General features: G+C 39.3%; 1 protein-coding gene across 1 annotated transcript in view; it reads left to right on the plus strand.

Annotated features, from left to right (window-relative positions):
• Positions 1-12,420, plus strand: part of LOC106580129 (fibrinogen C domain-containing protein 1) — a 224,560-nt gene that overhangs the window by 150,648 nt on the left and 61,492 nt on the right. The window contains exon 5 of the mRNA XM_014160835.2: positions 3,257-3,353. Within this exon, the coding sequence (XP_014016310.2) occupies positions 3,257-3,353 (97 nt within the window). The remainder of the gene's footprint in view (positions 1-3,256; positions 3,354-12,420) is intronic.

Below are 12,420 nucleotides of genomic sequence, written 5' to 3' on the forward strand. Positions count from 1 at the left end.
TTACTCACCTCGAACTGGAGAAGAAAAAAATTCTGTAAAGACTCGAAGGATATACTGCTTTCTGGAGGCCAACCACAAATCCCCGTCATTTGCGTGAAGAAAAGGCAGAGATACAGAGGCAAGGGAGTAAATCGCCAGTACCATCTGTTCTATTGGCCAACGTGCAATCACTGGAAAACAAACTGGATGATCTATGGTCGAGACTATCCTACCAACAGAACATTAAAAACTGTAATATCTTATGTTTCACCTAGTCGTGGCTGAACATCGATACGGATAAGATAGAGCTGGCTGGGTTTTCCATGCATCGGCAGGACAGAGCAGCTACGTCTTGTTAGACGAAGGGCGGTGGTGTGTGTCTATTTGTCAATAACTGTCTAATATTAAAGAAGTATCGAGGAATTCCTGGCCTGAGGTAGATCCTCAAAAAGTTCTACAATTACACCGTAGAGAGAATTCTGACCAGTTGCATCACCGCATGGTATGGCAGCTGCTCGGCATCTGACCGTAAGGCGCTACAGAGGGTACTGCATACGGCCCAGTACACCACTGGTTTCATGCTTCCTTCCATCCGACCTATATACTTGGCGGTGTCAGAGGAAGGCCCAAAAAATTGTCAAAGACTCCAGTTACCCAAGTCATAGACTGTTCTCTCTGCTGCCGCACGGCAAGCGGTACCGGAGCGCCAGGTCTAGGTCCAGAAGGCTCCTTAACAGCTTCTACTCCCAAGCTGTAAGACTGCTGAACAATTAATCAAATGGCCACCCCCACTATTTACATTATATCCAATATATCCTCGTTATTGTTATGTCATTTTATTGTGTTACTTTTTACTTTAGTTCATTTTGTAAATATTTTCTTATCTCTATTTCTTAAACTGCACTGTTGATTAAGTAAGAATTTCACTTTAAGGTCTACATCTGTTGTATTCGGCACATGTGACAAATAAAATTTGATTTGATTTGTGGTTTGATTTGAGTATAATTATAAAGGGACACTTCATGTTTTGTGGATAAAATGTACATTTACGGTGGGTGAGCTCCATTCTTGACAGGATGATCAGATTCAATTTCATACTCAGAGGCTGATAAATCGGGATGCTGCCTTGCTGGCTGTTTCATAGGTAAGGCTCCTTGCAGGCAGATTAGCAGTCAGTGCATTATGCATATGATCCAGTCTGGGTGCGCTCTATTCCTGGCAGTCTTGATCATATACAGTGCATTCAGAAAGTATTGACTTTTTCCACATTTTGTTTCATTACAGCCTTATTCTAAAATAGATTAAATTGTTTTTTTTCCATCAATCTACACACAATACCTCATAATGACAAAGCAAAACCAGGATTTCAGAAAAAAACTGAAATATGACATTTACATAAGTATTCAGACCCTTTACTCAGTACTTTGTATGAAGCTATTAGCTTGGCACACCTCTCTTTGGGGAGGTTCTCCCATTCTTCTCTGCAGATCCTCTGTCAGGTTGGATTGGGAGCGTTGCTACACAGATGTTTTCAGGTCTCTCCAGAGATGTTCGATTGGGTTCAAGTCCGGGCTTTGGCTGAGCCACTCAAGGATATTCAGAGCTCTGTCGGAGTGACCATCGGGTTCTTGGTCACCCTGACCAAGGCCCTTCTCCCCCGATTGCTCAGCTTGGCCGGGCGGCCAGCTCTAGGAAGAGTCTTGGTTGTTCCAAACTTCTTCCATTTAAGAATTATGGAGGCCACTGTGTTCTTGGGGACCTTCAATGCTGCAGAAATGTTTGGTACCCTTCCCCAGATCTGTGCCTCAACACAATCCTGTCTCGGACCGCTACGGACAATTCCTTTGACGCCATGGCTTGGTTTTACTCTGACATGCGTGACCTTATATAGACAGGTGTGTGCCTTTCCAAATCATGTCCAATCAATTGAATTTAACACAGGTGGATCCAATCAAGTTGTAGAAACATCTCAAGGATTATCAATGGAAATAAGATGTGCATGAGCTCAATTTGGAGTCTCATGGCATAAATAAGATATTTAGGTTTTCAATTTTTTTTGGAAATTGGCAAAACAAAACGAACAAACCTGTTTTTGCTTAGTCTTCATGGGGTAATGTGTGTAGATTGAACAGGATTTTTTTTATTTAATCCATTTTAGAATAAGGCTGTAACGTAATAAAATGTGGAAAAAGTTAAGTGGTCTGAATACTTTCCCAATGCACTGTACGTAATGCACTGACTGCTAATCTGCAATTATTGTATACACATATCAGTTATGTAAGCTAACAAACAGCATACATAACAAGCTAGCTAACAAGACAACCTAGATAACTAGCTAGTTAGCAGGCTGACTCGCAAGACTAGCCAAGTTAGTTACCTTGTTGCTTTCATGAGATTGGTTGTGGTCTTGGCAGTTGCAAACAGTCTGGGAAACAGGTCCTCCTGTCAGGCATCGTTCAGGGCTTAAATGCCCCGCGAGGGCTTAGATGTGCCAAGATTTCTTAGCTCAATGTAAGGGACAGTTAGCTTACTAACATTCTAACTTATAAACTGATAATGAGTTCCAAACACAAATTAAAGCATAATGTTAGCATGAAATGTACTATCCCTTAGTGTAGCAATCAATAAAAACATATGTGCTGATCCACCGTGGGCTCGGCTGCCTCAGCCATACTGTCAATCATCAAAACAACTTTTGTTATGTCATTATCATGAGATACAGTGCCAGTCAAAAGTTTGGACAAACCTACTCATTCAAGGGTTTATCTTTATTTTTACTATTTTCTACATTGTAGAATAATAATAATATAACACATATGCCAAGAGTGTGCAAGTGGGTTATGTCACATTTGACATGGGTGGTTATTTTATGAACCCTTTTATAGAGCATGACATATGGTTATAGATTATTTGTGACACATTTATGTTCTGTTCATGAAGGCTTCATGAAGCCTTTATAAACTGCACATCATTTAAAGCAGCACCAAATGGGTCAATGTCATTTTCACCAAATGGGGCTGGCGAAAACCAATTATTCAGGGTCATATTCACAAGGTACCAAACAGAAGAAAACAGACTGAAACAGGGAGAGACTACTTGAGCTTGTCCAATAAGAAACGGTCATTTTCGTTTTCTGTTGCACAACGCTATGGTGTGTACTAATGAATACTGCCCTGGATTAGGTTGCATTTGGGCACTTAGGATCACAAAACAATATACCAAAATGTTGCCATGGTAATAATATGGGGTGTTTTTCTTTTTCTGTTTATCCTCCCAGGTCATTCAGCGCAGAGAGGATGGCGCAGTGAACTTCTTCCGAGCATGGGACGCATACCGCAACGGCTTCGGCAAGATTACTGGAGAGCACTGGCTTGGTGAGCACTCACAAATAGGATCAATACCATGAATAACTCAGTCTATTGGTTCGATAACGCTCCACGTTCTTGTCACATTCCCAAAGTCTGCCCAGAAGAAAGGAGAACATTTTATTTGGTGTGGGATTCTAAAACTTGTTCTACACACTAGAATAATTCAAGGTAGACAAGACAGCTGGATCAAATTAAGGCTTGCATAGAAGCTACGCTGGGTTTTCATGGGTTGGGTTGTCTGGGTTGTCATTTTTCTTACCTGCAACACTGGAAGCATAACTTTTGCGTCAAAATCTTGGAAATAGATTTAACACTGAGCAGCATAAGCTTCTCAGGTTTCATTCATTGTCGTGACTTGACATTAACATTAATCTGAGGACTGTTATTTATCTAATCAACAAACTATGTTTAATTGTTACCCGATTAAATTAATCATGTAACAATTAACTCATTAGGATCTGGGGCACCATGAGAGTGGTTCTTTAAAGAGTTACCATCTCCCGAATTAAACTATCAAAGGCATTTACCCATCACATCTAAAAACAGTCAACTTATTAATCATAACCTCATATCATATAATCATTCTGAACAGTCGTAACCTCCTTGCATCTGCAAAAACCCGAACCTTACTTATTATTCAGTACTACACAAATTGGTTTAATAATTTATTTACTAGCTAATTAAATGGTAACACAGGATAAACATACACCCTTAATACATTCAAAACAGGTCCCTAGAGGACTGATAACAATATGGCTGCTTGTTACAAAAGAGATGAAGAGGGCAGGGCGAGACAGAGAGGGAGAGAGACACTTAACGTTGGTACATTTAGAAACTACTCTCACCTACAGTAACCATATACTACACGAACCGCAGCCTGCTTTGAGTAAGAAATCATGAATGTATTTACGTGAAATGTCTGAGTCCGCGTGGATCTCTCTCAGTCGACAGGGCCGCCTTGGAAAGGGAGTTGGGCCTTTCCGTGGGATGCTTGTAAGGCTCTGATTGTTCAAAAGGGTTCCAACTATAACGACACAGGGCAAGACCCAGATGCAGACACAGAAGGCAGATGGTTCGAGTCTCTGATATTTATTAAAATACAAGGGGCAGGCAATAGGCAGGTCGTGGACAGGCAGAAGTTCATTAACCAGGTCAGAGTCCGAAAGGTACAGGGTGGCAGGCAGGCTCGAGGTCAGGGCAGGCTGAATGGTCAGGCAGACGGGCTCAGTGTCAGGGCAGGCAGAAAAGGTTGGAACCGGGAGTGCTCGAAAACAGAGACTAGGAAAACCAGGAGCACGGAAAAAACACGCTGGTAGGCTTGACGAGACAAGATGAACTGGCAACAGACAAACAGAGAACACAGGTATAAATGCACTGGGGGAAATGGGGAAGATGGGTGACACCTGGAGGGGTGGAGACAAGCACAAAGACAGGTGAAACAGATCAGGGTGTGACACCAACAAGTCTTCTACTGTTGTTCTTCTCTGTAGTTGTCCAGTATCCAGTGACTTGGCGTGTAGGCCTGAACAGAACTACAGAGTTTCTTCTCCTTCCATTCGCTCTTGAAGATGCTTCTTTGAAGATAGGCTAGCCAGCCGTATCTATGGTTTGAGCAGAGTGCAGGATGGTCCTATTTAAATTTGCTTTTGAAGATACTTAGGACAGCTAATCAGCAGTACCAGTGATTGTCCGGAGGTGAGTTTATAATCTCTACCTCGTGTTGAGATTTACAGTTCAAACCACTTTAAACATGCAGCTGCAGCTGACGGTTTTGTGGTCTGCTATGTTAATTTCTTGACTCATCATTTATACAGTTTGTTCGAAAGGGGCGGTTCCGTCAGGCTGATACGCTCTCTGACCTTCCTAGGGGGCATGACTTGTCACTTGTACAAAGTTATGTAAAATAATTATCTCTTATAGTTTTTCAAATCACATCCCTCTTAACATCTATGGACCTGCGCTAGCGTCCCACCTGCCAGTGAAATATCAGGGCGGCAAATTCAAAAACAACAAAATGTCATAATTCAACTTTCTCAAACATACAACTATTTTACACCATTTTAAAGATACACTTCTCCTTGATGTAACCCCATTGTCCGATTTCAAAAAGGCTTTACAGCGAAAGCAAAACATTAGATTATGTTAGGAGAGTACATAGACAAAAATAGTCACACAGCCATTTTCCAAGCAAGGACATGTGTCAATAAAACCCAAAACACAGCTAAATGAAGCACTAACCTTTGACGATCTTCATCAGATGACACTCCTAGGACATTATGTTACACAATACATGTATGTTTTGTTCGATAAAGTTCATATTTATATACAAAAACAGCCTTTTACATTGGCGCGTGATGTTCAGAAAATGTATTCCCACCAAAACTGTCGGTGAATGTGCACATCAATTTACAAAAATACTCATCATAAACATTGACAAAATATATAACAATTATTTAAAGAATTATAGATAGACTACTCCTGGATGCAACCGCTTTGTCAGATTTTAAAATAGCTTTACGGAGAAAGCACAGTTTTTTTTCAATATTCTGAGTACATAACTCAGCCATCACAGAGAGCCATACAGACACCCGCCAAGTTCAGGGCAACCTAAACTCAGAATTAGTATTAGAAATATTCTCTTACCTTTGCTGACCTTCGTCAGAATGCACTCCCAGGACTGCTACTTCCACAAGAAATGTTGTTTTTGTTCGAAATAATACATATTTATGTCCAAATACCTCCGTTTTGTTTGTGCGTTCAGAGCACTATCCAAAGGCATAACACGCAAACGCGGTACCAGAGACGAAAAGTCAAAATGTTCAATTATCGTACTTAGAAGCATGTCAAACACTGTTTAAAATCAATCTTTATGGTATTTTTAACGTAAAATTGCAATAATATTCCAACCGGACAATAGCGTATTCATTCAAGGAGAAAAAGAAGGAACGGCGCTCGTGTGACCGAGCATATCCAATCCCTTTGTCCACAGGCAGTCCACTCAGTAACTGAGCTCCTATTATCTGCCCAGTAACAGGAGAAGGCTGAAACAACTTTTTGAAGGCTTTTGACAGCCAATGGAAGCCTTAGGAAGTGCAACGTAACCCCACAGATACTGTAGTTTCGAAAGGGACTAGAAAGAAGAACTACAATTCTCAGATCCTCCACTACCTGGTTGACTTTTTCTCAGGTTTTTGCCTGCCATATGAGTTCTGTTATACTCACAGACACCATTCAAACAGTTTTAGAAACTTCAGAGTGTTGTCCATCCACATCTATTAATAATATGCATATTCTAGTTTCTGGGCCAGAGTAGTAACCTGTTTAAATTGGGTACGTTTTTCATCCGGCCGTGAAAATACTGCCCCCTAGCCCAGACAGGTTAACACATTTTTTTAAATCATTTTTCATGTTAGATGCACAACACATAGGATGGACACTTCATACATGTAGTGGGTATACTTTCCAAAATACATTATTTCCTTTATAGCATTTTTAATGACATCACAAAATAAGAAACAAAATGACATTAGTGTTCTGTAGATCGTCTCTGACCATTCCCCACATAGAAATATTGTTCCAGTATTTGCTTTTGAACGTGTTAGAGTTTCAGCGGGAAACGTCTCTTGAAACAAAGGACATTCCTTTGGTGAATATTGGAGAGGGAGATCTGAATCTTCAGGACGTGAGTTGTTAATCCCCACTAATCTACCCCCTCCCCCCCGCGGGTGAGAGGGGGTCTGATTGAAGTTATTCATTGCAAATCTGATCTGACCTATTTGGATTCTCGTGGACAGTCATGACATCATGAATAGGAGTGGATCACGTCCTGGTAATTGCGTTACCTTATCCCAGCAACCCAATCTCACTAGCAGAAAGTAAAAGGAATATATTCTTTCTCAGGATTGCAGACACATGCTTTGCTATATTCTTTAGTTGACATTCATCAGTGAAGCCCAAAGGAAAAAGCTTAGATCAATTCTCTACAGAATTCTGCGTGTGTGTGTGTGTGTGTGTGTTTGGCGTGCGTATGTGCGTGCGTGTGTGTGTTTGGTGGGAGGGGCTGGTCCCAAAGGCCAATACAAAGAAGATTAATAGCTTTTTTTCCTCATGCCATTTACTACTGTGTGTTGCTACCTCATCAAACATATGAAATCTGCATACGGTGTTTATATGTTACATTTCTCAAGTTGCCTCTTTGGGTCACTGATGCTTCAGGGACATTTTTTTTTATTATTGCTGTACTTTCCACCTGTCCTCTAGGAATGTGTGTGAAGAGTGTGTGAAGAGTGTAGGTGTGTACTTGCATGGGTGGTTGCGTGTCTTACATTTGCCCTCAGTGAGTGAACCGGCGCCCTAATTCAAGGTTGGGTGATTTGAAATGACAGGCCTGCCACAGAGCATCAGCATGTCAAGATTGACAAATTCTCCAAGAGAGGAGCAGGCAAGAGGAAAACTGCTGCTCACTGCAGCAGGGTGTTTAATGAAATGTATTTTACCTACAGGCAGAGCAGTCTCTTTATGTACTGGTGGACCTGGAGAGGAAAAAAGCATGGAGGACAAGGGGGTTCAAAACTGGTCCTATATGGGGGGGGGGGGACGGACGTTTAAAATGTATTTTTAGAAAAAAAGCATGTCTATCTATGTGAAATATTTAATACATTTTAAATACATTCCAAAATACTGTTTATTACAGAATGTATTTCACAATATATGTTAAATACATCGGGAAATGTAATACATTAAAGAATGTACTTTAGAATATGTTTTCACTTGTATTTATCGATATATTTGCTTAATATATTATGTATTTGATAATGTTTTGTAAAATATTTTCCAACATGCTTTTACATATTTTTCCTTTTTTATTTTATTTAACCTTTATTTAACTAGGCAAGTCAGTTAAGAACAAATTCTTATTTACAATGACGGCCTACCAAAAGGCAAAAGGCCTCCTGCGGGGACAGGGGCTGGGATTAAAATAAAAATATTGGACAAAACACACATCACAACAAGCAATTTATTTGTAAGAAATATGTTTTTATTAAGATGTATGGCAAATATACAAAATTGGCCAAGTCATATTTGTAACGGTCATCGTAGTAAGTGGACCACCACGGTCCCGTGTAGCTCAGTTGGTAGAGCATGGTGTTTGCAACGCCAGGGTTGTGTTCTCCACGGGGGACAGTGAATTATGAAATGCATTCACTACTTATCCTCTGATAACGAAATAAAAAATGGACCAAGGCGCAGCGGGTTTAGTGCTCATTTTCACTTTTATTGTGAACACTTAAATAAACAAAACAATAACCAAACGAACAGTCTTGCCGGCTAAACACAGCAGTGCAAAAAAAAAAAAAACTTCCCACAAAACCCATTACAAACACACCCCTCTATATAGGACCTTCAATCAGAGGCAACGAGGAACAGCTGCCTCCAATTGAAGGTCAAACCCAAAAACTAAACATAGAAATAGAATGACTAGATGGAAAAATAGAAATACAATAACATAGAACATAGACCAAAACCCCGGAATACATAAATCAAACACCCCTCTACATAAACACACCCTGAACCACATAAAACAAATACCCCCCTGCCATGTCCTGACTAAACTACAATAACAGATAACCCCTTTACTGGTCAGAACGTGACAATATTGTAATGAAATGGTCACTGTATTAACAATGAAACTTTAGTAAGCTCTTTGGTATCACATGCACTTATGTCAGTGTACACCAGTATGGGAGAAAAATACATTTCAATATATTTAACATTGCGTAAAATGTATTTGAAGTACATGTAGATATTGCATCTTCTATTTACCTGAATTTTCTCAATCTCCTACTCTGCTTCCACCGGACATTATATACACATTTTAAATACATTCTGTAATATATGTTGGAATATATTTAAAATGTATGAAATAAAAACGAATTAAATACATTATATTGGAAAATATCTTATATTTCGCATGTATTTTTTTTCTCCATACAGTATGACAAAGCTTAACCTTTAATTACACACATGCATAACACATTAACTGGAATGACAATCCATCTCACGGGAGGCCAAAAAGCACAAAGACAAAGCTACGATACCAAAAAGCCAGGCCTCCAAGTCTTCTAATAGGTTGCCAACTCCACAATATGTTTTGTCAAAATGTATTGTTATTCTACTTGACACATACCAAAAGCATTACCATGTATTTAAATGCATTTAAATGACTAGAAACATGATACGTTATCAGTCATGAAGTGACTCCATGTCTTTCATATCACAAATAAACAAACAAACTTGACGAGAGCAGTGCAACCAGTGTCCAACTGGCATAACTTAATGTGTACTTAATATAGTCATTTTCTTTACCTCTTGGGAGGGGAAAACTCGTTTTTTATGAAGTCGAACATGTGCTCTTTATGACAGAATATTAAAATGAGGTGAAATCATTTTTTTATTTATTATATCATTGCCAAAGTTTACATTTACGCTCGTACCCATTTACACTTGTACCCATATATTGAAAATACATTTTACATAATGTTAAATATATTGACATTTATTTTTTTATGGGGTGGTTGCAACCAGGGGTTGGGGCCAGTTCAGGGAGTAGAACCCAACAACTGGAAAAGAACAACATTTTTAGAGGAACAGAATCAGAACTCGGAACGAAAGTGATTTAGACTGTTCCGGAACAGAACCTTTATTTTAAAAGCATGGGAACCGGTTAAAAAGTCTAAGCTAACATATGGAATTGTTTTAAGATGATCATACCATGGATCATTTAGCTATTTGATTTTGAATTTTAGGACCCCTGTAGGTATCAAAAAATATATTAATTAAAATGTGTTTTTTTAGAAAATATTGACTTTGGCATTTAATACTATAGCCCATAGAAACACATTGAATAATACATTCATATATGGCAAAACAGACAGTCAAAAAATAAGTAATAAGGTTTTGAAGTGTCTTTCCTATATCTAGGAGATAAAAGAAAGCTAAGGAAATATTGTTGTCTTTGGGACACATTTTACCCCTTTTTTTAATGGCACAAAACTACCTCCATACTTCCATTCATTTTTTTTAAACCGATACCGGTTACCTTCAGAACACCACTGTGTTGGTGAGAAGCTCCCCTTTCCATAGTGGGGTCATATAGTGTATGGCCCAAACTAGAGGTCGACCGATTAATTAGGGCCGATTTCAAGTTTTCATAACAATCGGAAATGTGTATTTTTGGACGCCGATTTGGCCGATTCATATTTTTTTATATATATATATATTTTAACCTTTATTTAACTAGGCAAGTCAGTTAAGAACACATTCTTATTTTCAATGATGGCCTAGGAACGGTGGTTTAACTGCTTTGTTCAGGGGCAGAACAACAGATTTTTACCTTGTCAGCTCAGGGATTCAATCTTGCAACCTTACGGTTAACTAGTCCAACGCTCTAACCACCTGCTTTACATTGCACTCCACGAGGAGCCTGCCTGTTACGCGATTGCAGTAAGAAGCCAAGGTAAGTTGCTAGCTAGCACTAAACGTATCTTATAAAAACAATCAATCAATCATAATCACTAGTTAACTACACATGGTTGATGATATTACTAGTTTATCTAGCCTGTCCTGCGTTGCATATAAGCGCTTAGGTACACGTTGCTCCAACCATAGACATCAATGCCTTTCTTAAAATCAATACACAAGTATATATTTTTAAACCTGCATATTTAGTTAATATTGCCTGCTAACATGAATTTCTTTTAACTAGGGTAAATGTGTCACTTCTCTTGCAAACAGAGTCAGGGTATATGCAGCAGTTTGGGCCGCCTGGCTCGTTGCGAACGAATTTGCCAGAATTTTACGTAATTATGACATAACATTGAAGGTTGTGCAATGTAACAGGAATAACGTTTTGTTTTCGAGATGATAGTTTCCGGATTCGACCATATTAATGACCTAAGGCTGGTATTTCTGTGTGTTATTATGTTATAATTAAGTATATGATTTGATAGAACAGTCTGACTGAGCGATGGTAGGCAGCAGCAGGCTCGTAAGCATTCATTCAAAATAGCACTTTCGTGCGTTTTGCCAGCAGCCCTTCGCAATGCATTGCGCTGTTTATGACTTCAAGCCTGTCAACTCCCAAGATTAGGCTGGTGTAACCGATGTGAAATGGCTAGCTAGTTAGCCTGGTGCGCGCTAATAGCGTTTCAAATGTCACTCGCTCTGAGACTTGGAGTAGTTGTTTCCCCTTGTTCTACATGGGTAACGCTGCTTCGAGGGTGGCTTTTGTCGATGTGTTCCTGGTTCAAGCCCAGGTAGGAGCGAGGAGAGAGACGGAAGCTATACTATTACACTGGCAATACTAAAGTGCCTATAAGAACATCCAATAGTCAAAGGTATATGAAATACAAATCGTATAGAGAGAAATAGTCCTATAATTCCTATAATAACTATAACCTAAAACATCTTACCTGGGAATATTGAAGACTCATGTTAAAAGGAACCACCAGCTTTCATATGTTCTCATGTTCTATTGCACATATTGCACTTTTACTTTCTTCTCCAACACTTTGTTTTTGCATTATTTAAACCAAATTGAACATGTTTCATTATTTATTTGAGGCTAAATTGATTTTATTGATGTATTATTATATTAAGTTAAAATAAGTGTTCATTCAGTATTGTCGTAATTGTCATTATTACAAATAAATAAATAAATCGGCCAATTAATCGGTATCGGCTTTTTTGGCCCTCCAATAATCGGTATCGGTGTTGAAAAATCATAATTGGTCGACCTCTAGCCCAAACGGTTCAGAAGCCAAAGACAGAAGTTTGCACATCAGCGGTATCGACTTCAGACGAGTCCCGTTAGGCTTGTGGGGGTCATAGAGCAAAATCATCTTGGTATTCTCCGTTTGTAGGCCAAACCATTCTGGCGACACAGACATTTTTGTGAGAAGACCAATTTTCGGGATGTCTCATGGTCTGACAAACACCACTGCAGCTCAGCCACCTTCCACCACAGATGCGGAAGGCCGACATAGGCGGATGTGGTGGATTGAGAGGCAGCTCA

Source organism: Salmo salar, chromosome ssa20 (genome assembly GCF_905237065.1).
Source record: "Salmo salar chromosome ssa20, Ssal_v3.1, whole genome shotgun sequence".
Taxonomy (NCBI): Eukaryota; Metazoa; Chordata; class Actinopteri; order Salmoniformes; family Salmonidae; genus Salmo; species Salmo salar.